Source organism: Rutilus rutilus, assembly GCF_951802725.1.
Source record: "Rutilus rutilus genome assembly, chromosome: 23".
In the NCBI taxonomy this organism is placed as follows: domain Eukaryota; kingdom Metazoa; phylum Chordata; class Actinopteri; order Cypriniformes; family Leuciscidae; genus Rutilus; species Rutilus rutilus.
In genome coordinates, this window is record NC_140233.1 from 24,678,115 (window position 1) to 24,706,018 (window position 27,904).

A 27,904-nucleotide genomic window follows, 5' to 3' on the forward strand; every position below is an offset into this window, starting at 1 on the left:
GGATCATAATTTAATGCTGGGCTGCTGTGTTAGAGATTATCAGGAAAGACAAAAGGTTCAGGAGAAAAGGCACTTGCAACAAACACACATCTTTTTTTCAGAAATGAGGGAAGGAAACATTTTCTTACGTTTACAAGCATAAACTTCTAAAATCATTTCAGAACTGAAAGGGAAATAAGATTTTAACACATCTAAAACATGCAGAGAACAAAATAAATAGGACGTCACCATCTACAATTAACACGACTGTTACCTGATGATGTTATTCGTCTAAGGTTAGAAAAATAGCATAAATATATAAACCAGCAATACAAACATACAAGACCACAGACACATAGAGTGCACATACTATACATTATAAAACTCTTTATGAAAAATAACTCTTTATAAAACACACACGATAAACTCAGAGCAAGATTTGCAAACAAATCCGTTGTTAAGTGCTTCAAATCTCCTTCAGTCGTATGACACATCCGAGCATTTTAATCTACAAAATACTCTTTTAGCTTTAAAAATATCTGAGCTGAATGTCATTGGTTGATCGTGGCTGATCATTTTCATTGTGATTAATTACATTATTTTTAGCCAATTTGTAGATGAAATGAATATTTCACCCAAAAATAAAAGTGTCATGTTTCTACTCACTCACATGATGTTCTAATCACATAATTACATTCTTTGAACAAATAATTTGATATTTTGATGAATCTTCACACAGCTGTTTTCTAAAGGATTATGTTTCTCATGACATGCGGATATTGTGGCCGTGAATTAAGAATGATTTCTGATTATTATTATTAATTCATTCCTCATTTTAGCTTTATGTGGAACGTCACCTGAGCCTCATTGCATCTGAGTGTTGGAGAGCAGTGAACTGACGGCGATATCTATGGACTTTTAAGGTCATTGACTAACATATTTATCTTTATTATTGGGTGTAATAGAATAGGTTAACATGGTTTAATGTAAAAAATAAACAAAAAAACACATTATTTTTAACATACTGCACATTATTGCATCTCCTCTGTTCCCAGTCTGTCTGAAACGCACTGGTTTCAACAAAGCCCCTCCTTCTGAAAAGCTCAGAGTGCTCTGATTGGCCAGCTGACCCAGTGCGTTGTGATTGGCCAAACACCTCGAGCCCGTGTCGGAAATGTAACGCCCCTTATCTTCTAAAGCAACTAAACACACAATAATTTCGTCAGTTTTACAGTGTCAGTTCGAGACATTCATTAACTTGACAGCAGCGTTTGAGGGGCCTGAGAACACAAACTTTTGAAAACGGGTTTCAAAGGGCCTTTTTTTTTAAACCGACACCGTTTTCGTCTCTGTGTAAATGACAAAAAACATGAATTTGTGTAAACGGTGACGTCATGCGCATGCGTAACACATGTTCAGTCTATACATCGCCACCTACTGGCCTGGCATGCACAAAAAAAAGTGTCTTTTGTGTCCGAACACACACAACGTCAACACTATTCACTGAAGCCTCGTCTTCTTTCTTTGCGTATGCCTTCTGGACGGGCATCATGCTAATATTTCACACTGTGACGTGGACGTAATATTTTAGGCGGGTCTGCAGCCGATACATCACACACACACTAAAGCAAAATGAAAACATTAAAAAGCATCATATGACCCCTTTAAAGTCCAAATGTTACTAAGAAGAAAAATAAAAAAAGCGTTTAAATGTCAACGTGTATATGCGATGGACATCGGTTATGCTCATCTTTGCTCGCTCCTTTGAAGGCATTTGTGTAAAATAGCTCCTTATTATACAATGCACACACAAAAGACCTGGAGTCTCATTTATAAAACTGTGCTGTTTTGTGCGACGCAACGGTTATAAATGAGGCCCCAGAACCGGAAGTGATGCGACCTGCTTTACAGAATACAGAAGTTTGCTGTAGTTTGTAGTTATCACTGAACTAAATTAAACCGAGGAAAAGAATTAGCACAACATGGCCACGATTTACCTAAAACAAGGGAATGAATGAATTGAAAGTGAGCACGAATTAATAAGTCATGGGAATGAATTATAAATTCAATGCCACAGTATCTACTATTTTCTCTTGCATGTCATATGCGAGGCTCAATAGGATATTCCAGAGTTGTTTGGAAAAATACAAATTCATTTTGTATTTCACATAAAAAGTAGCGAAACAGATTGAGTGATTTTTTTTTTGGTGTGAAGTGAACTATTCCTTTAAATATAAACAGCATGTGTGAGTGTCTTTGGGTGAATGAACCTGTGTGTGTGTGTGTGTGTGACGGATCAGTGTGAGGAGCTGCGGTCGTTGGCCACGTCCTGCAGGCGTCGGAGCAGCGCCGTCTGGTTCTCCTGGCACAGCCGCTTGGCGGGCGACTGATGCTCCTCCTCCAGGCCGATGCTGCGCTTCTTGGTGGGCGTCTCGCCCGTGCGGATCATCACGTTGATCTCGCGCAGCCGCTGTGAGATAAAGGGATAAAGTGTTTAAGAACTTCATTTAGATGAAACTGAACAGGAAGCGTTTTTACAGGACTGTTTAGTTCTTACGTTAGACGGACTGGAGCTGACGCAGTAGAAGATCTTGTCTCGTGGAGAAATCGCGCTGCCGGTCTTGTGTGGAGAGATGTAGATGGAGTGATTGTGGGACAGGAGGACCCGGCGAGGAGAGCCAATGCGGAGAGAGGGATACGGACAGAGGGGAGGAGCTTCAGCCTGCGCACACACACACACACACAACTGCAGTATTAAAACTATTTTCTTATATATATATATATATATATATATATATTAGGGCTGTCGATTTAACGTGTTAACTTCATTAATTAGAAACGGAAAAATAACGTGAATAAAATGATTTAAAACATTTAGCTAAATTTTGCTGACGAAAACACTACCTGTAAAGCCAGAGCTTAAAGTGTTGTGCGTCTCCAAGCAACAATCAGATGTTTTGTTTCTGAATGAATACACGTTTTGAGCGAATCAGTCGTAAACCAATGATTCAATGACCCAGTCATAAAGAGGCGACTTACACATGGAACGTCCTTTCCAGGAAAGTTTAGATTCCTCAATGAATCAGCCGTTCAAATGAATCAAATGAATGAATGACTCAATGACTCACTCATTTAGACATTTACCACCACCTACTGGCAGTTTCAGATTCTTATTTACAGTATCATTTCATAATTATTATTTTTTTAAATCATATTTTGGGGATTGTTTGCCCAAAAATGTACTCACCCTCATGTTGTTTCAAACCTGTATGACTTTTTTTCTTTTGCATTACATAAAATATTTTGAAGAATTTTGGTAACCAAACTGTTTTGATCTGTAAATATATCTAAAGACCAATTCAGATGCAGCTTCTAAAAAAAGTTAAAATGTGTATGTGTAATAAATTAATGTAATTTATGTGTAATTAATTAATGTAATGTTTGTTTCTTTTCTCATTTTACACATTAATGACTTTAAGTCATATATATATATATAGGCATTTTGTCTTCTATTAGATGGAGCAGAGAGGGGGACAGGATCGGGAAAGGACCTCGAGCCGGGACTCAGACTCAGCTTGCCAGAAGTGCAACAGTGATAGATTTCTGTATGTTCTGAAGAAATTGTCTGTAAAAAGCTTTCCACTAGGATGTAAGTGTGCTGTGGGTGGTTGCCAGGGTGTTGCTATGCAGTTTTTAAGGAGTTCTGGGTGGTTTTCAGGGTGTTGCTAGGCTATTCTGGGGTGCATTTCCCATACGACGACATAACTCGCTGCTACGCTGCATAACTCGCTGACATAACTACCATAGTTCGATGCATCATTGGAGAAATCAACTAGCTAGTTGCGACTATTTCTATAAACCGTAGTAACGTGGTCACACCTCCATCATTTGAAACACTGTCATTAATGATGTCATGCATGGTGGTGGAAAAATAACTTCTGCTTAATTAATGTCAAATTATCATAGTTCATTTACACGAAACAGAAAGCCGTTAATGTCCACTGTAGACAAGCTCAAACTTTTGCGGCGTGACAACAGGGGCGTCCGGTGTAGACACACTAGAAAATAAACTAGACCGAGAGCTGTAGTTTGAACCATACAGGTTTGTGAATGTTGGTTTGTGAATGTTGGTTGGAACTATAGTTTTGAGAAATGCAGAATCGTTGAACTATGTTCGTAACAATGTAACTCGCGACCATAGTCGGCACACAATGCTTTTGGGAAAGGCTCCCCTGAGTAATTGCAAGGTTCTGATTGGTTAACAGGTTGTTGCTATGTGGTTGCTAGCAGTGTTGCAGTACTTGAGCCCGTCTCGAGTCCAACACAATATTGTCATGGACTTGACTTGATCTAGACTCGGACTTTAGGCCACAGTAATACACAAGACAGGCAATAGTTACCCCATTTTTCGGTGAGTTGCTGGAGTAACGCAGAGCAAACGGTTTGATCTGTTTGATGTAGACGTGGTTGTAGAAGCGTATGAGGTCTCCCCTGTCCTCGTCCTGCTCCTGGGGGCCGCCGGGGGCCCGGGTCGGGGTGGAGGGGGCGCTGCTGGGCTGGGGAATGGGGAGAGTGCTGCTGGAGCGCATGGACACCGGACTGCTCTCACCGCTGGCTGTACAGCAGAACAACAGGACATCGCTTTTAACATCATAATCAATTCAAAATCTGCAAACGATTTGAGCATTTCCAGGTCTGTTTGGATGTAGCCTGTCAGCAGTGTCGTTGTACTCTAGTCCGGACAAGACCAGAATCAGACTCGGACTCAAGTCCCAGTCCAAGACCATATTTTCTATGACTAGTGGAGACCAGCTCAGGCTGAGTCCAAATGGTCCTGAAATTTAGGTTTTGGACTCAAACGCGCAGCGAGATCGACTTCAGTCCAAGTCCGGTCTTGTTCAGACTTGAGTACAGCAATACTGCATGTATGCCTATGAAACAGTCATAACTTAATTTTTCCAACTAAAACCTTGTTGTATCTGATCAATAACTTCTCATTAATGAGTGAATGTGCACAACATTCTACGTTTTAAAAGTTACCATGTTATTACAATGTTATTACTATATTTACCACCTTTTTACTAATTCAAATCTTGAGAAATTCTATGATTTTTTTTTTTTTTTACATGAACTACAAAAAAAAAAAAAACCCAGAGTGATGCAAGAGACAAATGTATGGGATATGAAAATATTCCATACAGACCATATATTGAGTATTACAAGAATTAAGTTTCTCATGATTGCTCAAAAACAGTCCAAATTTATGAAATCAACAGATACATTTTCTAACAAAACAAAATAAAAAAAAATCTATATTACTCTGTACTCCGCACTTTTCAAAACAATATATTCATCTTACTTGTATTCATTTTCATATGAAAATGATATTTTTTTATGCGTCAATGGTTTATTAACAGGTGTGCATATTAAAAAATTAAATCCCAAAACTGTGTGTGAGATATGGGAAAGAGGGTACATTTATAAGTATTTTTGAGTTAAAAAAAACTATAAAAAAACATCATGCATGACATCATGTCTAAAACCTCAGTTGATAACCAGGTCAAAATGGATCGAACACAAAAGGTGTACTTTTTTTTTTTATTTTTTTTTTTATGGTTATATCTTTTATCATTATTTAGTATCTAAAAAATACATAAATAAATTATAGTCTTGGCTCATTTCCAAAGTTTGATTGCTGTACTAAAAGCATTTTTTATGTATTTCTGAAAACAGACCAGAATGCATCATGAGGGTTTGAGGGATCAAATACAGAATGAAACATCTGGACACATTCACTGAGAACGAACGGCACCGCTGATAGTGGTGTTTATCTGCACACTGTGCTAAAACAAGCGGCCACATCATGCAATTCTGTGGGCTTGTAAATTACAGTATGACCAAAATAGCGGAGCGGAGTGACACATGACATGTCCCGTGTCAAACACGTGTTACCTTGCTCTTGTCCTCCTTCAGTGGGCGAGCACTGTCTGTGGCTGTTTTCACTGTTTCCTGAATGACGTCTTTTCCTCCCAGAGATCAACACACTCCTGTACACCTGCGATACCATTGTCATCTTCATTAATACCATTATCATCTTTACCACTGATTCTCCACACGGACTGAATTACACTCACACTGCTGCTGGCCTGAGGCTGAGACCTGTAGCACTTCATGATGTTCTGAAAGGACTTGTCCTCCTTCGTCACCTGAACAATGGACACAACGGATGAAGTGACCACGCTGTACACAAACCTCCCTCCCCACACCACATACACCATTTGATGAAACAAAGCTACAAAAATGACTTGTTCTGAAATCACAAGGATTGTGAGCTTATCAACACTTGACCGCCCGTTTTTACATATCACTGCCTTAATGTGAACGACAGCAAAACTATTCATAACAGAGGAAATGTCTTAGTCTTAAAGGTACAGTAGCAAAAACAATCAATATAATTTGAACATACTCTACACAAGAATCTGCATACATACACACGTTTCTGGCTATGACATTTTGATTTCACACATCATTTCTCTCTAAAATGTGTCAAAGAACAAGTCGAAAGTTCACAGATCGACAAGAACACTGTGGTACTGCAGTGGACATGAGCATAAACTCTGCTTTTCTCTTTCAGGTCAACAGCTACTTTGTGAAAAAAGTGCTTTTAAAAAAGTACTTTTAACGGAAAATTAAGAGCAAAATGAATGTAATGTTTTTGGACACTTAATTGCAATTAACATATATTACACTATACATTATAGTTTACATTTATATTAAATGCAAGTAGTTTCGAGTGTTTTTTGACCCACTTGTGTAGGACTAGAGTACATCTTTACATGCAATTTCATAATTACTTCATTTTCTTACATTTCTGCCAAATGTACTGACAAGATTTTATAGTAAACTACAATATACTTTAATGTAATTTCTATTGAAACTTGTATGTCATATATTTAAATATATAACTGCACAATTGTAATGATGAAGTTGCAGTTTAGTGCGAACCCAAATGCAATGACTGGACAAACATTTTTTGGTCCTGAGACTTCAACAGAAAATACAGTATATGTGTCACGTGTTGAGTGTGTTTTGATCCATGTTTGTATTTCTGTCCTAGTGTTTTGCTGTCAATGTGTTAATTAGTTCAGTCTTCCTCGTCCCCTGCCTGTCTGTGTCCATGGCTACTGATCGAGTAAGTTGATGGTTAATGACAATATGTACAATTTGTAATGTTTAGACCACTTCTATTGATTGCAATCAGGGTGTGAAGAGAGTTTCAACCAGTATAAGAAAAAGTGTTTCTGAAAAGCATTGCCTACTGTACCTTTGATGACATGCACGTAAATAACATTTGTACGATAAATGATGAACACACCTTAGTCATGACGTAGACGGCGCACATGAGGAGCTGGTCCAGATGTCGGTCCATCATCAGGTCAGTGCAGTGCACTAGTGAATACTCGAAACACGTCCAGATCTTCCTGCGCAGATCTGCGCTGATGTCCAGTTTAGCACACAGGTCTCTGAGACGCACACTAGCGAGGTGATATACCTGATGGGGGAAAGAGGCATTATTTCTGACTGAATGATGTCTAATTGTATGAATGATTAACCTTGTAAAGCCTAATATATGAAATAATAGTCAGAAAAATCTTTTTGAAATGGAACAGTTTATTGAACCTTTAGGGCCAGATTTACTGAACATCTCTAAAAAAACACAGATGGGTGTGGAAAGTTATGCGTGTGATCTACTGATGACGAAAACATATAATCTAACGCAATACAATGATAAAAAAATATGTATGAATAATCAAGGATATGCATAGATAAACCTAAGTTGCTTCAGTCCAGTAAGTGTTCATCTGGAAATATTATTAACAATATTGGGTTTCACTTTATTTTGATAGTCCCTTTAACACATTCTGTTGACAATAAGTGACACCTACATGTCTACTATCTCTCATTAGAGTATTGGCAGGGTTCAGGTTAGAAGAATAAGTTGAATGTAGTTGCAAAGTTACTTATAGTCAGTCTGGAGGAGCAGATATTGAACAGACAGTCTACTAATACTCTAATGACTGATAGTTGACATGTAGTTGCAAAGTTACTTATAGTCGATAGAATGTTCAAAAGGGACCATCAAAATAAAGTGTAACCCAATATTGTAACATTATGGTCTGGTTTCATTTTCACTGTATTGTCTGCCTGTTTTCTCTAGTTAGTTTCCTTGGTTGTTAATAGTTCTACACACCTGTTCAGTTCTCATCTGTTTCAGTTTCCTCAGTTCACATGGTCTAGAGAAGTTTTTCCTTTGAGTTTTCCACGTACAGACGACACCATTGTCAAAATGATGTCAGTGACTAAAAACGCTGTAATCTGCTGCCAGGCCATTAGATGGCGATGACACACTATAGACTGAACATGAACACAGAGACCGTTTTCAAAACCTTGCACTTTGAAACACGTTTTCAAAAGTTTGCGTCTTCAGGCACCCAAAATGCCGTTGCCGTGTAAATGAAGGGCCAAAACGCATAAAAGTTTAAAACGGTGTTGTGTAAACAGCCCCTTAGTTTTATGCTGTTAGGTTTTTTTTTTCTGCGATCTCCTGAGTATTCCTTGTGGATTTAGTAACGTTGTGCATTACTACAGCCACAGCATGACAAATATAGGTTATTCTTACATTTACTTTAATGTAAAGATTTCACAGCAAAAAGACGTGAAAGACAAGCTGAAGGTGGACGTTTGTACAGTTATACTAAAAGGACAAAGGACAATTATACTTGCTAAAAAAAAAGTATGAATTGTCAGTCAGAAGGCATGTGGTAGATTGTGTTCAACAACAAACTTTTGATCATGGTGATAATTTAGAGGCCTTAATTAAATTTTTTTAAAAAAATACAGTGTATCTTAGTGTACCTTGCGGAAGAACAGGCAGAGAGAGCCGGTCTTTTGTGCTCGTTTGGTGGGTGTTCCCTGCTGAGGGCTCTTCTTGTCCGGTTTGGCAGGGCTGGGGTTGTTCTGGACTGTCCCTGTGTGTGTTGCCGTCAGGGCGCCCGTCAGAGCCTGGGCACTGAGGGTTGGCAGAGCCCCCCCGCCCTGACCCGTCATGCTCACCTGCACCGGGATAAATGTGATGCCACCGCTCTCATTTGCTATTCCTGAAAACAGTGTAAACAAAGATGTAAATAATAAAAAGTTTGTACAATCAAAATTGTCATTGAAATATAATGTTTCCTCTGAACCCCTCCACCTCCCCCAGCTCCACCTGCCTAGATCTGTGACAAGATTTTTGCATGTCTACTCATGCAGCAGCAGCATACTGTATCATACATGCTCACAGCTCACAGACAGTATCTACCAAGTGAGTCTTCTAGTAGTCTACCAAGACCAATCACGTTAACATTGCCATATTCATCAACATGCTAAAACTATTTCGAAAGTTGTCCTTTACAATGCAATCTGCAAGCCATCACATCATTACAGCATGGCACAAGCTGATTGGCTTCTGCTTATCCTGGAGCCGTTGAGATTGCTTGCTCAACATTTAAATCTGGTTCAGTGTTTGCTGCAGGCTAGTCCTGCAGCACGCTATGAGGCCCTGTCCCAAATGGGGACATAGGACTGTAGGGTGTCCCATTTGTCATTTTAGGTTTCAGAAGGGTGCTCGCGAGTGTTATGGGCTCTTGATGCGCACTTTTACTGAGCTTGCACTAAAGCAAACTCCACAGCAGACTTCTTCCCGACAGTCAAAGTGCTGTTACGTCACAAAAGCGCAGACTCGTAGGAAGACCGCAAAGTCTTTAGGGTGCCATTTGGGACAGGGCCTTAGATTTCCTCTGAACCCCTCCACCTCCCCCAGCTCCACCTGCCTAGATCTGCCACAGGATACATGTATGTCTATTTGTGCAGCAGCAGCAGCATATCTTACATGCTCACAGCAGCGTGTCTGTGTATTTATTGACAGTAGCAAGTCCAGCTGCAACAATGCACATTGTCACATTGTATTAATCTATTTGTCTGTGTTTGTGGTTTGAGACCAGTGTTTGTGAGTTGTTTGCAAGGGTCATTTCTTTGAAAGAATCTGTGATTTCTCTCACTCAAAGATCTCTCAGAGCGGGGTTTATCTGTAGCATCACCTTCTGACTAACAGATTGATTAAGGTAGTGGTGATGAATTGAAGATTTAGATTTTACACCTTGAACAGGTATGGTGACAGTCTGGCCGTTGTTTGCTGTAACAGTCGCTGTTGCCATGGTGACCACAGTCTGTCCGGCTGAGATGGTGCTGACCAGAGACGGCTGCGCCACTTTGACAGGTTGAGCGGGCTCAGAGGTTGTGTCCCCATCGACAAAGAGGCGACGACAGGCTGTGCCAGTAGGGGGCGAGCTATAGCGGTCATGGAGAGACGCAGGGGACGGAGAAACTCCTGGAGGAGGAAAAGAAACGGCATATTAAAAAATTAAAGTTTTGGTTTGTATCAATGAATGTTTATAGAAATCATCATGTGTTCAGTCATGGTGCTTGTTTCATTCAAAGCAAGTCACCTTTTCCTGCAATTTTACTGCTGAACTCAGTCTTGTTGGGAGTGTGTGTGGTGCTTTCTGAACCGTCCTCCAGGTGTTGAGGAGGCATTACCTGTCATATACATATGATTATTCATATCAGCCATCTTATTATCATGTGCATTGTAACCCCTAATATCAAAGTTTTTTTCATTTTCAGAAAAATAAAAAATAGGTCTGAAGATATCATTAGCACACTTTATACTAATATTTAGAAACACGTTCACTTAATTGTCCTAAATGTGCACTTATAGTGTAGTGAATATTAAAAGTATATTTAAAAAAAAAAAAAAACTGTATGCTGAAGATAATATAATATTAATGAAATTAAAGCCCACTTAAGTGTACTTTAAAGTGAGTCCACTTCTGTGACTGTTTCTTAACACACTTAAGTACACTTTGTAATAATGTTAAATAATTTTTTTAAATCATTAAGTTTTAGTAAACTTTTGTTGTGCTTTAAAGTACACTTATTTTGATGTGTTGACACACATAAGTACACGATTATTATTTTAACTATAATGCGTTATTCAAAATGACATTTAAAATGAGTATTTTTTAACTTTACTGTAAAGCAAATTTACAGCACACAACATTTTTGTTGTACACAAAATATATATTTTACAAAATAATTTGGACTCTACAATTGCAAGAACATCAACAAGTTGTGTTCCAAATTTGATATCACAAAAATAGAGGTTCCTGTGAGATAAAATAGCCAGCAGGTGACACACATTGTTTTTTTTGTTTTGTTAGTTTTTAATGCTTTCTCCTGCCACAAATTAACATATTTCTATCACAGTTTCACTTCTATCACAACACAGTGGCCAAATATGGAATCTTGGGTCTCAGACCTGTCCAATTATATGCGTTTTGTCTTAAGATTATTAAAAGAAAACAAAATTGTGTGGTAAATTTCTAAACATTAAACCATCAACTAGAGGGAGGAGACTGCTAAAAGGTTTTAAAGTACCATTTCCATGCTAACACAATGTCAAATTTAAATTTTTTTTTTTATCTTTAAGCTTTCAAATAATACCTAATTGAAGATAATTACTGAAATATGTGATGGAAAAAAAGGCAATAAATGTCGAGCGATGACCAGCTTCGCCCAGTGTCATGCTGCCTGCCTCACACTTAAATATATTTTTTAAAGTAAATTATTTATGTACTCTTTTTAAAGTATGCTAAAGTGTACTTTCTTTTCATGTTCATATAATCATAAGCATTTATATTGTTCTGACCTCCTGGCAGGCAGGAACACAGTTCTTGGCCTCTCGGATGCTCTCCCACAGCGGGGAGTTTCCTTTCCATGCCAAGGATTCCAACACCTGCTCCTCCACATGGTTCAGATGTTTGACCACCTCCCGGAAAAGACCCTCCTCCGCCCGTACCAACACCTCAATCACCTGTGAGTGAGATAGAAAGGCTTTTGACTCTTATGAATGAATGCAAACCATTTTAACGGTTATTCTTTATATTAATTTACCTTGTAAAAGTAATAAGCTGGGAGGTCAAATATTTGTAGGACTCTGGGAAACTCTCCCGGTGGTCTGTACGAGAAGATGACGATTTCCAGACAGCAGGCGATCAGTGACCGGTGGAATACGTCCTGCTCTAGAATGCCCTGAGACATATGATAGAACATTCACAATACGCAATTAACTAAAGTATGCAGCTAAAGTTCAATAGTTTTACAGTAAGGTGTACATTACATTCATCGCTTATTTAGCTTTTTTTATTTATATTTATGTTTGAACTGAATATGAAACCTACAGACAGGTCCACGTCTCCAAGCCTTTTCTTCTCCTGGTTGATGATCACTTCCAGTGATTTGTAATAAAGTGCCTCAGCCAAGCAAAAATACTTCACAGCAACATCTGTAAAAAAAGATGCCCCACATTTTTTTTTAAATCAGTGTTTGAATTGTGGGAACAGTCATTCGCTACACATTAAAGCCATTTTTAGGAAAATATGACTTAAGGAAGCATGAAGATGCACACCTCTGGCCAGATTCTTGTTCTCCTCTCCTGTTCCCTCATAATTCTGAAGAAAAGTCTCTGACATATCCTTCACCCTTGCTGCTATGGACTCACTGGGATCTCTTACACAAGACCTGTGGGTTTTTAAACAGAAAATACCCGTGATTCCAGTGCACAGCAAATATCACTGCAATCACAGGTCACTGGAATCACTGCAATCACAATCACTAGAATCACTGCAATTTCAATCACTGGAATCATTGGAATCACAGTTCACTGGAATCATTGGAATCACAGTTCACGGGAATCACTGGAATCAAAGTTCACTGGAATCACTGGAATCATAGTTCATTGGAATCACTAGAATCACAGTTCACTGGAATCACAGATCACTGGAATCACTGGAATCACAGTTCACTTGAATCACTAGAATCACAGTTCACTGGAATCATAGTTCACTGGAATCACTAGAATCACAGTTCACGGGAATCACTAGAATCACAGTTCACTAGAATCACAGTTCACTGGAATCATAGTTCACTGGAATCACTGGAATCACAGTTCACGGGAATCACTGGAATCACAGTTCACTGGAATCACTGGAATCACAGTTCACGGGAATCACTGGAATCACAGTTCACTGGAATCACTGGAATCAAAGTTCACTGGAATCACTGGAATCATAGTTCATTGGAATCACTGCAATCATAATCACTGGAATCACAGTTCACTGGAATCACTGGAATCAAAGTTCACTGGAATCACTGCAATCACAATTACCAGAATCACAGTTCACTGGATTCACAGTTCACTGGAATCACTAGAATCACAGTTCACTGGAATCACTGCAATCACAATCACTAGAATCACAGTTCACTGGAATCACTAGAATCACAGTTCACTGGAATCACAGTTCACTAGAATCACTAGAATCACAGTTCACTGGAATCACAGTTCACTGGAATCACTGGAATCACAGTTCACTGGAATCACTAGAATCACAGTTCACTGGAATCACTGCAATCACAATCACTAGAATCACAGTTCACTGGAATCACTAGAATCACAGTTCACTAGAATCACAGTTCACTGGAATCATAGTTCACTGGAATCACTGGAATCACAGTTCACTGGAATCACTAGAATCACAGTTCACTGGAATCACTTGTGTCACATTTCAGAGGAATCAGTGGTATCACATTGTACTAAGATCACAATTCAATGGAATAACTGGTATCGCTTTTTACTGGGTTGACAATTAAGTGAAATCACAAGAATCAATTTCCCTGAATATCTAGAATCACATTTAACCAGCATCATAGTTTACTGGAATAACTGAAATCATAGTTGACTAAAACTGGTTATTTTAGTGAAGTCACAATTCACTGGAAACAATGGATTGGTAAGTCATGAAGTTTATTGGAATCAAAGTTCATTAGAATCAATACAAGAACATTCCATTTGATTCCAGTGAACTGTGATTGCAGCGTCTGTAAATACACAGCTCTGCTTGTTGTAGTTGGCTGTATGTTGCAGATTAACACAGAACCTAGTCTGGGATCACCTGAATACGTCTCTGAGTCTCACGCTGGGTCTGTATTTAAACCCTGTCAGCAGCGTGTGCAGACGGCCCACACTCTGCATCGCCATGGAAACAGGGGTACCCACGCTGCTCTCCGGCACGTATCTCCTTCCTGTCAAAGGAGTACACACTTTCAGAGCAGACGCCTGTGAAACAAACACACGTTTATTGATCAATATAAAATCAGTGTTCATTGTTGAGAACTAATGTATTTAATTGTGTTTGTGCAACACACATACTGTCATAAAGTTCTGAAGGGGGTTGGCGGGCTGTTCCTGGTTCTCTATCCCTTCACAGAAACAAGGTCCTGGGGTACCAATGTCTTCTCTGGCCGCTTCTCCCAGAAACACTCTCTCATCCAGAGAACCGGATGATAACACATGCTCCTCATACACACGGTTCAGAGAAGCACTGAAGAAACAGACCGAGAACAAGGAGAGTGTAACCTACAAGAGAAAGCTTTCAGAAGCTTGATGCGGATTAAGTGATTAACTGGAAAGAGATGCTTACAGACTGTCACCAAAATTCACTGGCTCCAAAAATCCTGTCAGCGAGTCTTCTTTTCCTTTCAAAATCTGTGACAGAGAACAAGATGGGAAATGACACATTGTCAAGTCAAGTCATCTTCATTTATATAGCGCTTTTAACGATGTAGATTGTCATTGTGCATACTTAGCTAAACAATATTAATGAAAGAAATAATAAAGCAAATTATAATACTACTTAAAGCCAGTTTAAAGACATCATGAAATATAATTTGCAACATGTTTAACGTGACATGTTGGAAGAGTCCATTTTGATTTCATGTTGCCTTCAAACTTGAAGAGGATGTCCTGACACACATCATAAACGCCCCACGAAATTGAAGAGCAAACTGATGTGACGTCATTTCAAACAAAATCAGACCAAAATGAAGTTCATTTGGAGTTCATTTCCGGAGGTCGAAACAGCTTCCCAAAACAAACTTTCCCAAAAAATGTATTTTCGGCTGGTAAACACTTTCAAACTACCACTGGTCAGTGGCGAACATGTGAGCTCTCTGATGTGGAAATCTTCTCCGGTTCATTTCCTCTGTTGAGTTGGTCGAGGTCAGACGTCCACGAGTGAAAACTAACACTGGAGAGCTGCTTATAGTAGACATTGAAGTGTAATTCTAATTGAAAGCAGCACTGATACTGTTTTTTTCATGTGTAATACTGTACAGCTGTTTGGTTTAAAGCAATCTTTTGTAAATGTGACGTGACGTTCCTTGACTGGAGTGCTGAACTGCAGAGCTTGTGCAAACACATCCACAACGTTATGATCAGATGCTTTCTAAACTGCTGTTTTCTCACGCTCTCATTTGTTGTGTGTTTATTTTGTTATTAAGCACATATTCATCTAAACGTCACTCTCAGCAGCGTGGGCGGTGTTGGCATGTTCACTAACTGTATATCGCAGCTATGGTATTTCCTACTAAATAAATAAAGAAAAAGACTCGCTGTGAGTGTATCGGGGCCTGTGGCGAGTGTGTTTCCAGTACCTTGCGCTCAAAGAGTTTCTTGATGAAGGGTTTCCAGAAATGCTCCTTTGCTCCTTTGGCCTCCAGCACCAGACCATCATGAAGTTCACACAGCTGCTCTATGAAGCATAATGAGCCTGGGCCTGGCTTATAATCTTTACTGTTGAAGTCCTCAGGCAACCCTGTGCACAACACACACACACACACCAATGTTTGTTTGACCCTCAGCGATCTCCTACCGTCTGGACAACTGATCCCACAATACATGGTTCATTTTGGTTTTTAAGAAGAATGAATGCTATAGTTATGAAAGCCTGTGTGTGTGTGTGTGTGTGTGTGTGCGTGTGTGGCTACTTAACTATATTTTGGGGACAAATTTGTACCCATAAGTGACCAAAACCTGACAAAAAAATGGGTAGGTTTACGGGTCGGGTTAGTGTGCGTGTGTGTGTGTGTGTGTGTGTGTGTGGCTACTTAACTATATTTTGGGGACAAATTTGTACCCAGAAGTGACCAAAACCTGACAAAAAAATGGGTAGGTTTATGGGTCGGGTTAGTGTGTGTGTGTGTGTGTGTGTGTGTGTGTGTGTGTGTGTGTGTGTGTGTGGCTACTTAACTATATTTTGGGGACAAATTTGTACCCAGAAGTGACCAAAACCTGACAAAAAAATGGGTAGGTTTATGGGTCGGGTTAGTGTGTGTGTGTGTGTGTGTGTGTGTGTGGCTACTTAACTATATTTTGGGGACAAATTTGTACCCAGAAGTGACCAAAACCTGACAAAAAAATGGGTAGGTTTATGGGTCGGGTTAGTATGTGTGTGTGTGTGTGTGTGTGTGATGGGTAGGTTTAGGGGTAGGGTTAGTGTGTGTGTGTGTGTGTGTGTGTGTGTGTGAGACCTTTAAAGGCAGGGTTGAGCAGATCTTTCCGACTGGAGCACAGCAGAGCGTTACAGTAAACCAGATCCAGAGCACACAGGAGCAGATGATACGAGTTCACCAGATCATCGCTGATCATTGGGAAGTTTCCTACAGGACAGAGGAGACGTAACATATAAATAATAATATGTCTTATATATGACATATAGAGGTATATAAAAAAGAATAGATGGTGATTCTAATGGCTTACGACTATAAAACGTTTTGGTTCTGACTGAGCCTTTCCCTTTAAAAGTGGAGTTCGGTAAGAGCGTGTTTCCTTAATTGAAACTAAACGATCTGTCAAACTTATTACAGAAAAGATCTGAGCACAGTTGTGTTTGGCAGGAAAACACCACTGATCACACTACGCACACATATATCAAGCAGACAGGCGGCCCGGCTCTAACGCAACAACAGGAAAAGCCTGCAAAACCTACATGTGCAGCAAGGCCAGTGTTTGGATTTATATTTTCCGGTTAAATTCATTTAGAGAGTTACAGTAAAGAAAGCAAGCAGAGAAAGCATTGTGCCTGAACAGTGCTATCGAAAAAAACTAAACAAAAAACTTTTGCCAAAATGTACAGTATTGAACCAAGTCTCAGTGCACACAATACTGTATCCCACAATCCAATACCTTCCTTTTCCAGTGTGAGCTATGAGGGTAACAATCATGACAAGCATTTCTGCACACAACCTCTTTCTTGACTAAACTGCTAAAAGATATTTTTCATACAAAATATGATTAAAAATGCAAAATAACAATTTTTAGGATAACTGGATGGTGTTCGTTTGCATTCATGCTACAAGCAGCCCTGAACTATACACACAATAACTACATTTTATATAAAAGTATTCATTTTACTTTCTAAATGATATTTCAATATAAAATAGCACTGCACAATGACACCAATGATCTGCAGTGGATGGTGAAGTTAAGATAAACTGAGTTGATCTGCTCTTGGTACTCACGTGTAATTCCTCATATCCTCAACTAATGTGAGTGTGAGTGTGTGTCAGCGGCGGAGGCTCTCTCCTCGACACACACAGCAGAATGAGGCTCTTCCTCCAGGACAGGGTCCCGAGGGCCTCAGATCTGCCCCACCGGCCTCAGGCACGGGCAAGCCCTGACTTGTCTTGTCTTGTTGCTATGTGAAGTGACGCACTGCACATGAGGACATAACGCGCTCCTGCTTCGCTGCATGCACTGCTCTTTAAACATGACTGCCAACATCTCTGAACACATGGTATAATGAAAATGCTCTGTCTAGGTTTGAGGACATGCAGTGTTGCAGCACGGCTTTAATGATGAAGCAATTCAGAAGATTATTAACAAATTAATATTCATGACTGGCTTGAACGATTACGTGGAAAAAAGGATTACTTGACTCTAATAAACCATTCAAACATTTGATTCGGACATCTTTACTAATGTAGCTTTGCCACTGTGCAGAGGAAAGAATTTAGGTAAATATATAAGAATAAAAGTATTGGTTTGCAGTGAAGTACTGATTTTTTTTCAATTGTAACACAAAATTTCATGTTTAATTTGTTGTAATGCATGAACACTATTGCATGAATGAAAATAATCTAATAAAAAATTAAATAACATAATAAATATAATTTACACACACATATACACACACTCTCTCTCTCTCTCTCTCTCTCTCTCTCTCTCTCTCTCTCTCTCTCTCACACACACACACACACACACACACACACACACACACACACTCTCTCTCTCTCTCTCTCTCTCTCTCTCTCACACACACAGACACAAACACAGTCTCTCTCTCCCTCTCTCTCTCTCACACACACACACACACACACATACTCTCTCTCTCTCTCTCTCTCTCTCTCTCTCTCTCACACACACACACACACACACACACACACACTATTTTGGTTTAAACAATTTCAGAATGTCTGGTCTTGCAGCTCAACACAAACAACAAAAATAAATCCTTTCAGTAAATCCACATTCACTCAAAGCATTAAAGAAAATGACTTCCCGAAAATGTTCATTTATGTGTGTGAGGAAATGCTCTATCCCCGATGGCCTCGATCAAACATGCCTGTACAGGCCCGAATAATGAGCACAGGTCACATGATCAAGCTCCTGCGCTCTCAGCCAATGACTGCCAGTCCTTACGTTAGACACGCTCCACAGCTCAAGACCCTGTTAAAGGGAGGAGCATGAACCGCATAACCCGGAGCTTTCCTCTTCTTCTCCTGACCTATTCTTCTCCTGACCTCTTTTGCTTGTAGCAAAGCAAAGTATCACTACTGTTCTCTTTTTTTGTCTTCTGGACAAAACTTTGGCGCGTAACTCATCCTGCACAGTTTGTCGTAGACCCGTTACTGAGGTGCAGATTATTGAGGAGAGGTGTGCTGTGACTTTTATAAGCCATCACACCATGGGTGAACTTCACATTGGGACAAATGTTGGGTCATAGCTCCGGGCGACAGGGGCGAGAGAGGGATTTATAGAAGCATGTGGGTTACACATTTGAAGAGGCTGGCAGGCTGTGTATAAGTCGTACCCCTGGGGCGCAAGAGCTGTGTGCAACCATGTGGTCTTCCTACTATGGTAATTTGTATAAGAATTTTTTTTATTCAAATTGAATACTTCCCTACTATATAGTACACCAAAAGAGAAGTATGTCCGAATCATGCAGCAACCTTCCAGTCTCTCTTGAATCCAACACGTAAGTGACTTAAACTGCAGTTCATCGACTGGCCACTAGAGACAGGCTCCAGAAGAGAGTCAGTCCCATAGACCCCTCATGATAAAGTGCTCAACTTTACAGCAAAAAAAAAAACAAAAAGTTTACAGCTTGGTACAAAAAGTGGTTTTGGTCTATATAGCTAAGTGATTATAGTTTATAAAGTTTTAAATATGGGTATTTCTCTTACACAAACCCATGGCTTCGCTTCAGAAGGCCTTTATTAACCCCAGGAGCCGAGTGGAGTATTTTTATCATGGATGGATGGACTTTATGGGCTTCAAATTTTCTCCAGCCATTCACTCCCATTATGAAGCTTGGAGGAGACAGGGCATTTATTAATATAACTCTGATTGTATTTGTCTGAAAGAAGAATGTCATACACACCTATGATGGATTCAGGGTGAGTAAATCATGGGCTAATTTTAATTTTTGGGTGAATTATCCCTTTAAGCCTTAAAGTTCTGCATAATTAAGGGCGTGGCCACTTGAGTGACAGGTGGATTGCCGCTGATGTCACTGCTAGCTGTCTGTTAGCATCACGTCACGTCAGCTAATCCCAGCCGCTGAACTTGGCATTTCTACCGTGTTTGTGCTTTTTTTGGGATTATTTCATACAATTATCAAATATTATGGCTTGCTGAGCGGTGTAGCGTCTGGAACAATCAGACACACACAAATTATTCATTTATTTAATGAATAATCCAGCAAACTCACTCTCACAACCAAGGCCTGTGAAACTTCCCCCAAAAACTAACATCCCAAATGAAGCTAACACACTGGCAGGACACGGTGTTTTGTTACAGGACACACAGAGACTGATAAGAGTTTTACGACCAAAAGGAATTTCCAGAGAGCTGCTCTCACTTAAATTCTTGCAGAGGAGGAGAAATAAACCCTGTAATCCTATATATTCTATATATAACCACTTGAGAAATGTGTAAACATTAGGGGTGTAACGGTTCACAAAATTCACGGTTCGGTTCGATACGATACACTTGTGTCACGGTTCGGTACGGTTCGGTTCGATACGTTTTCCATACAGCAAAAATAAATAAATGCCAGAGAAATTTCCTTGAATTATTTTTTTTTAATTATTATTTTATTTAATGAAACCAACATCATAAAGTATGATTTTTTTTATTTATTTTCTTTGTTAATAATGTACTAATGGAGCTATACTTGACTCTTATTATGAGCATATAAAACAAAACAGCTCCTTGGACAAAATTAAATGTAATATTGTATAAACAAAGGTTTATTTTAGTTCAGAATCAGATTAACATTTGAGGGCAGCAATTGTATTCATAATGTCAAAATAAAACCGACGTAATGTTACTTGAAAGCATTATAGCCTGACAAACTTCCATACCTTGCCGTTAGTGTTACTACAGTAAATCCACGGTGAATGTTGCTGATCTGTGGACATCGTCCAGTTCATTCATTCATGGCACGATGTTTCTTCCCATGGTTTCCACATCAGCGCTGTTTGATCCGTTAATAACAGAGATATGTGAATGTTTCTCACTAGATCACGCAGCGAAGTGGCGAATTCAAAAAGCATTTGAAATTCAAACGCTTTCTTTACTGGTTAGGGCTCGCGAACAGGGCTCGCGAGTCCCGCTTCACAGTTGATGTTGTGGTCGCGGCAGCCTCTATGATCGCGCTTGCCACCCGCGACGCGCCTTCATTTGAAATAAAGAAATTTTGGTCGGCAGAAAAAATGGTCCAACGAACCGTTCGGTACGCAGTGCGTACCGAAAACCGAACCGAAAGCCTCGTACCGAACGGTTCGATACGAATACGCGTATCGTTACACCCCTAGTAAACATGTATCTAATTTTACCATCTCATGATTTTCCTTTTATGTGGTGTGGCTTTTGTATTCTTGTAAACTCTATTGGGTTAATGTTTCAGACTTTGCATATTATGGTTAACCAAAATCATATCTGTGGCATGTTTGGTCTCTATAAAATCCAATCTTCGTCTCCGATTTGTTAATTTACATTACATTTTGCTAACTTTGTGACGCATTAGTATTATAAGAATCTTAAAGATTATTTTCTTAAACACCCAATGAAAGTACATATTCAAATGCCTTGCTAGGACACAATGGGTCGTAAAATTTCCCTCCAAAGGGAAATCTTCTCATTGGCTCACACACCTCCAGAGGTTGTGCCATCTTCACGCTTTAAAGTCACTGGTCAGCTCTTAGCTCTCGCTTAGTCCCTTTCTGAAATGCTGACGTGAAGATGATGCTGAACTAGAAGCCTCTAAGGACCCACCAAGCTTGTGCCAGGCTGCGGCCTTGTCTTTCCATTCACCAAAGATACTCTGGAAACCACTGGTTCTCTCTCATCAAGACCACATCAGCAAAGATCAACTGGAGCCTCAACAGATTGCATCAGGACAGTTTAATTCAAATGGGCGAGACATGCAAGTATCAAACTTAGTCTCATTATTTGATACATTAAGTATCCTTACCCCTTTAAAGAAGGGCATGTTAGAACTAAACTGATGATTTGCTCAAGGCTGTTGATCTGCTGAATTTCAAACAATGCTATAGCTTCTTGCTTTCCTGTATTCTGCTTCAGCTCTCTTTCCCTTGGTAAACTGTATGCATGTATGTGTGTGTATGTTAGAGTAGTTTAAGTGTTTAGACTAGTTAATAAAATCTTGTTCATGTCACACGTAAAGTTGTCCGTGTCTCAAGCTCATAACTGGAGTCACTAATCATTTAGATCTTGGTTACTGCTCTTAGTAGTACTGTAAATTAAGAAAGACATTTCCCATGCCCTGGAAATGTACATTTCTTAGAGTTAATAAACAATAATATTAATTTACGACATTAAGTTAATTATATTAACTGATCCAAATATTCATAATCAATTATAACCAGTTATTATTGATTATTAATATTTCATAGAGCTAATTTGCTACAGCGGTTAATTGTATAAACAGACCGTACAAGAAGTCTGGGCTCCATTTTCCGGTGAGTGAAATTCGAATATAATACTATTTTTAATAATTTATTTAAAATAACTTCTTTATTATTTATCATTTTATTTAAAAACGTTACTACACTCCAGAATCCGACCGACTGTGATTAGCTGTAGGCTGACACCATAGACTGTATAAAACAGTATGAAACGTTTTCATATAAAGTTACGCCTGCATTTCATAAATAGCGTAACATTTACTAACACAGACTTGGAAGTATTTGTTTTAATTGTTGACGTCCTAAAATATGTGTAGGAAATAGGCCTGTAATTACCATAGACAGTATTAAACCAGGCACCTCAGCTCCGCCCACGTCACGCCTCTTTGCCCATTTTCAGTTATCCGGGAGTGACGTGCTGCCAAGATGGCGACGGCCTGTTCCGCCCACTTTGGGATTCAAAAATGCTCTTCAGAAACCAACGGGTGTCGTCACGGACACTACAGTACGTCCACTATTTGATACAGTCTATGGTCCGAATGCATAGCATTCGAAAAACAGTAGCTAGATTCTGAAGTGCGCATTTGATGGACACTTTACTGTCCCATGAGGCCACGGGAGAGGGTTTGTGAATGGCAGTGAAGCGACGCAACTGACGCTGGGAGGTCATGTGACAGTAACAACATGGCGGTCGGTTGTAGTACATCTGAATTACATTCATACACACATATTCACACTATATAGAACATACTTTTTTAATGGTTGTGAAGTAAATTCGAATTCAAATGTAGTACCTACTCAGTCAGATGCGATTTCGGACACAAACATGTCATAGAGACACAGGGATCGGGCAGACATCCAGTCTATTAGTTTCACACTGGTAACTGTCTGGTCACACCCTAGCAACTATTTACAGCACCCTAGCAACCGTACCGCAGCATGAATAAGCCATATCTCAGCACCACAACATAGAGACACGGGATTGGCTCTTTTGTTTTGGTTGGAAACCAGCCTGTAAGTATCACCATAGGAACTGTGTAGCCACACCCTAGCAACCATTTAGAGGACCCTAGCAACCATATAGCAACATAAACACACCATATCTCAGCATCAGAACATTGCACCGATTTGGGAGTTACACAAAATACCCTAGTAACTACCTAGTGCCCGAGTTTTGCCAAGGCAAGTTTTCTTCAAAAACTGTAGGCTATTTCACAATATTTCTGTTTTACTTTATTTTGGATCAAATAAATGCAGCCTTGGTGAGCAGAAGAGACTTTATGTTCAAAAACGTTTAAAAAAATCATACCGACCCCAAACTTTTAAACGGTAAAGCATCACAACAAGCAAGGGGGAAAAGTTGAAGGACTTCACGTTATGTTTTGTTTATGTGTGTCTTTTACTTTCGTTTTGTGTTTTGTTTATTTTACTGTACTGTAAGTACAGTCCTGTGAGTAGACATTAGGGGAAACACGTAGAATATGGCCCTTTAAATGAACATTGTGTTTGGTAATTCTTTACCTTTAGCATGTATGAACAGGATCCAGCAGAAATTGAACACCTCAGTGACGGTGCAGGGATGTCGTCTGAGGACACAGGAAGAGTCAGTCAGCACAATAAATCTGATCCATATGCAGAAATAACTGATTGTTCGCACATTATCTGTGAACTACAGCAGGGACCTAACCTGAGGTTATATATCACATGTGCTTCACTATAAAACACAGTGGAGGGTTCAGGTTCAAGTACCTCTGTTTCCTGCCTCTGTGCGTTCTGGGTAATTCATCTGTGGGCGCCTTGAAGATGTCTTTGAATAAGGGCACGTATTTCTTGAAGATGACAGACGTGACGGTGAAGTTCCTCTCCAGTTTCTCTGTGCTCTGCTGGAACTCAATGGGCAGGTTGGCCATATCCTGCCATTTCTTCATTTTATTGAAAAACTCGATCAGGCTGAAAAATACAAGGATACATTACATTACAACATTCATTACAATAATACTCATATCCAAATATAATGAGAAATTGTGAAAACACTTTATTTTAATAAGTCCTTGTTGCATCTGATTCAATTTAGGGTACATTTCATACCCATTGAAGATAATTAAATATATATATATATATATATATATTTTTTTTCTAATAATTTTCTTAACATAAATCATATTTGATTTAATATCTAATTATTGATTTAAAATCTAATTAAGAGAAAGCATATTATATATAAGTCACACAAATATTTGTCAGTTTTCTTGAAATTGCCTTGATGTCCCCTACATTTTTGGGGTGTGTGTTTGTGAAGGAGCAAGTCTTGAGTTCAGACTCATGTATTTAAAAAAAAATGCAACATTTGTTAAATTTATTTCTCAAATCTAAATGCTTCGAAAATTTTTGTTTTTTAAATTGATTTAAATTACATTTTCTTTCAATATTTATTTCTCTCATGTCCTCAAATGTTCTGTCAAGTATGTGACTAACTGAACAACCTAACTACTAACTGAGAATATTACATGGATATCTGCAACACATAATATAATTCTTATAATTCTTTTAAAAGATTCACTCTACATATGACAGATCAGATAAAAGAGCCCCTGATCAGAGTGTGTGTAGAGGCAAACAGTTTGTACGTAACATAGATGACAAACTGACTACACTACACTACACTGTACTGTACTATAATATACTATACTATACTATACTACACTAACTATACTGTACTATACTGTACTATACTATACTGTACTGCACTATACTATACTATACTATATTACACTATACTGTACTATACTGTACTGTACTATACTATACTGTACTACACTAACTATACTGTACTATACTATACTATACTGTACTGCACTATACTATACTGTACTATACTATACTATACTAACTATACTGTACTATACTATATTACACTATACTGTACTATACTTCACTGTACTGTACTATACTACACTGTACTATACTGTACTGTACTATACTGTACTGCACTATACTGTACTACACTAACTATACTGTACTGTACTATACTAACTATACTGTACTATACTATATTACACTATACTGTACTATACTTCACTGTACTGTACTATACTACACTGTACTATACTGTACTGTACTATACTGTACTGCACTATACTGTACTACACTATACTGTACTATACTATATTACACTATACTGTACTATACTGTACTATAATAACTATACTGTACTATACTATATTACACTATACTGTACTATACTAACTATACTGTACTATACTGTACTATACTACACTGTACTACACTATACTGTACTATACTACACTGTACTGTACTGTACTATACTGTAATGTGCTACACTGTACTATACTGTAAATACTACACTGTACTGTACTATACTGTACTATACTACACTGTACTGTACTATACTGTACTGCACTATACTGTACTACACTATACTGTACTATACTGTACTGTACTACACTGTACTGTACTATACTATACTGTAATGTACTACACTGTACTGTACTACACTATACTGTACTACACTGTACTATACTACACTGTACTGTACTGTACTGTACTACACTATACTGTACTGTACTATACTACACTGTACTGTACTATACTGTACTGCACTATACTGTACTACACTATACTGTACTATACTGTACTGTACTACACTGTACTGTACTATACTATACTGTAATGTACTACACTGTACTGTACTACACTATACTGTACTACACTGTACTATACTACACTGTACTGTACTGTACTGTACTACACTATACTGTACTGTACTGTACTATACTAAGCTATACTCTACTATTTCTATCCTTCTTAACAGTAATGTGAATTTGGAGGCCAGGGCCATGTCCTAATTATCATGAAAATAATGTCACAAGAGGCTTCGTTATATTTAAGCAAAATATATTTTATTCATCAATTTTATCTAATTATGGAATGAAATAAGGCTTTGAGTTATTGCTAGATTTAGCCATACATATACTGTATATAGTTATTATTATCAAGATCATATAAAATAAATTAAAATAATTTTTTAGTTACCTTGATCATTTTATACGACTGCACAACTCTACTCTCAATCTAGTCTCTTTGGCTTATAAACTATAAGAAGCTAGAAGCTCACTGCAAGAGAAATGCTGCTCTCTAAATCCCCAGCTGATCTTTAAGTTGTCTTGGGAACATCACAACATGTGTGTGTGCGCGTGTGTGTGTGTGTGTGTGTGTGTGTGTGTGTGTGTGTGTGTGTGTGTGTGTGCATGCACGCAACAATAGCTAAACTGTTCAGCTGTGTCATTTGTATGTGTTTAGCTTCATCTCTAATGTCAGAATAAGTCAGCATGTTTCCAGACCTCTGCTGTGATGAGCGCAGGATCCTGGTCAGCGATACGTAGTTGCCCTCCGCTGTGCCTTTCCCTATAGTGGGCACTGAAGACCTGCAGGCCACATACAGCGCACACGCCAGCCAGTGCAGCTCACTGCCCTGAGACACACACACACAACACTCAATCAACTGTGTTTAACAGTATTACCCTGTTCAAATAAACACAGAACGTTCCCCTACTGTTAGTATTTAGTTCCCGTTTGGTTATTTTTTTGCGGAATCCAATGTACCATGAAAACACCATTGTATTCTGGGGTGCCAAGAATATACCATGGTTTATGACAGAAAATTATGCTTTTACCATTTGATTCTCTCCATGCTGCATGGTACAGTACCAATGCTGAAATGTTCTTCTCCACCAGCACAATAAGGTGACACTGGGGACATTAGTGGTGGAGATTCATTTTTATGTCTCAGCCTTAAAACAACCAAAAGCACAACTTGTCCTCACTGTATACAGTATCGAGAGCGTCTGTTCATTCAGATAAAGCCTTGATGATGTCACAGATCTCACCCCCTCACGCGCATTCTGCACTCATGCACATTCACACATATTTAAACACATTTAAACACTCTTTGACAAGTTTAAAGCACACACTTCATACATTAAACATACAAATAACAGGTTAACATGTCAATTCACATGAATGCTATTGAATGCATGCATATTGACGGATCTAAATGTGTGCACTGGGCCTGCGTATAATGAGTTCACTTTACCTCCAGAGTGTAATTTTTGCTGATATTTTCATAACTCCTCCATGCCCTGTTACTCGACTCCTCATCCATATTCAGCGCTCGACACAGATCTTCAAATGCATGTCTAGTTTTCACCAATGTGTCTTCCTCCTCGCTCATTTTTGGGGGCTTTTCGTGCGCAGATGTATATACGAGTGATTTGAATCTTTGTTTGCAATACAAGAAACGCAGAAAAGCAAACCGCTATCAAATGAACAGGAGTGAAATAAGAATGAAGTTATTTCATGACAGCGCGAGCGACTGTACAGTTCTGCAGAGTGTAGCCATTTAAATGTCCTTTGACTGACAGCTCGCTCCTGCTGTTTTTGAGTTACGCTGAGTGCGTACCGACACGCTCGAAACGAAGAGTTACGCATAGTTTTTGACGTAACTATATAAGCGAATTCCAATTCTGTACGTAGAGCCCGTCACACGGAAGTGGAGGTCCCGCCCACTTTCTGACTTTAATATGCCATATCATAAAATACCGTTTTACGAGTATTTCAGCCTGTATTTAAGGTTTTAGATGGCATTTTAATACAATTCAAGAAGTAAATAAGACATTTGCTGTGTTAAGTTTTGGTTAAT

The 27,904-nt window shown here is 38.9% G+C and overlaps 1 protein-coding gene across 1 annotated transcript; it reads right to left on the reverse strand.

The window, feature by feature from the left end:
- On the reverse strand, positions 1-27,624 carry rbl2 (retinoblastoma-like 2 (p130)). Its single transcript, XM_084397500.1, has 22 exons — positions 27,299-27,624; positions 26,547-26,677; positions 23,935-24,135; positions 23,707-23,771; positions 16,504-16,632; positions 15,628-15,788; positions 14,616-14,680; positions 14,345-14,516; positions 14,088-14,251; positions 12,545-12,657; positions 12,318-12,421; positions 12,031-12,168; positions 11,786-11,950; positions 10,524-10,614; positions 10,175-10,405; positions 8,896-9,137; positions 7,355-7,531; positions 6,114-6,185; positions 5,932-6,034; positions 4,380-4,594; positions 2,537-2,701; positions 1-2,449 (listed from the first exon to the last, which is right to left on the reverse strand). Exons 1-22 carry the CDS (start codon positions 27,434-27,436, stop codon positions 2,276-2,278), a joined length of 3,216 nt encoding a protein of 1,071 aa, XP_084253626.1. The 5' UTR covers positions 27,437-27,624; the 3' UTR covers positions 1-2,275.
- Between the last annotated feature and the right edge of the window lie 280 nt (positions 27,625-27,904).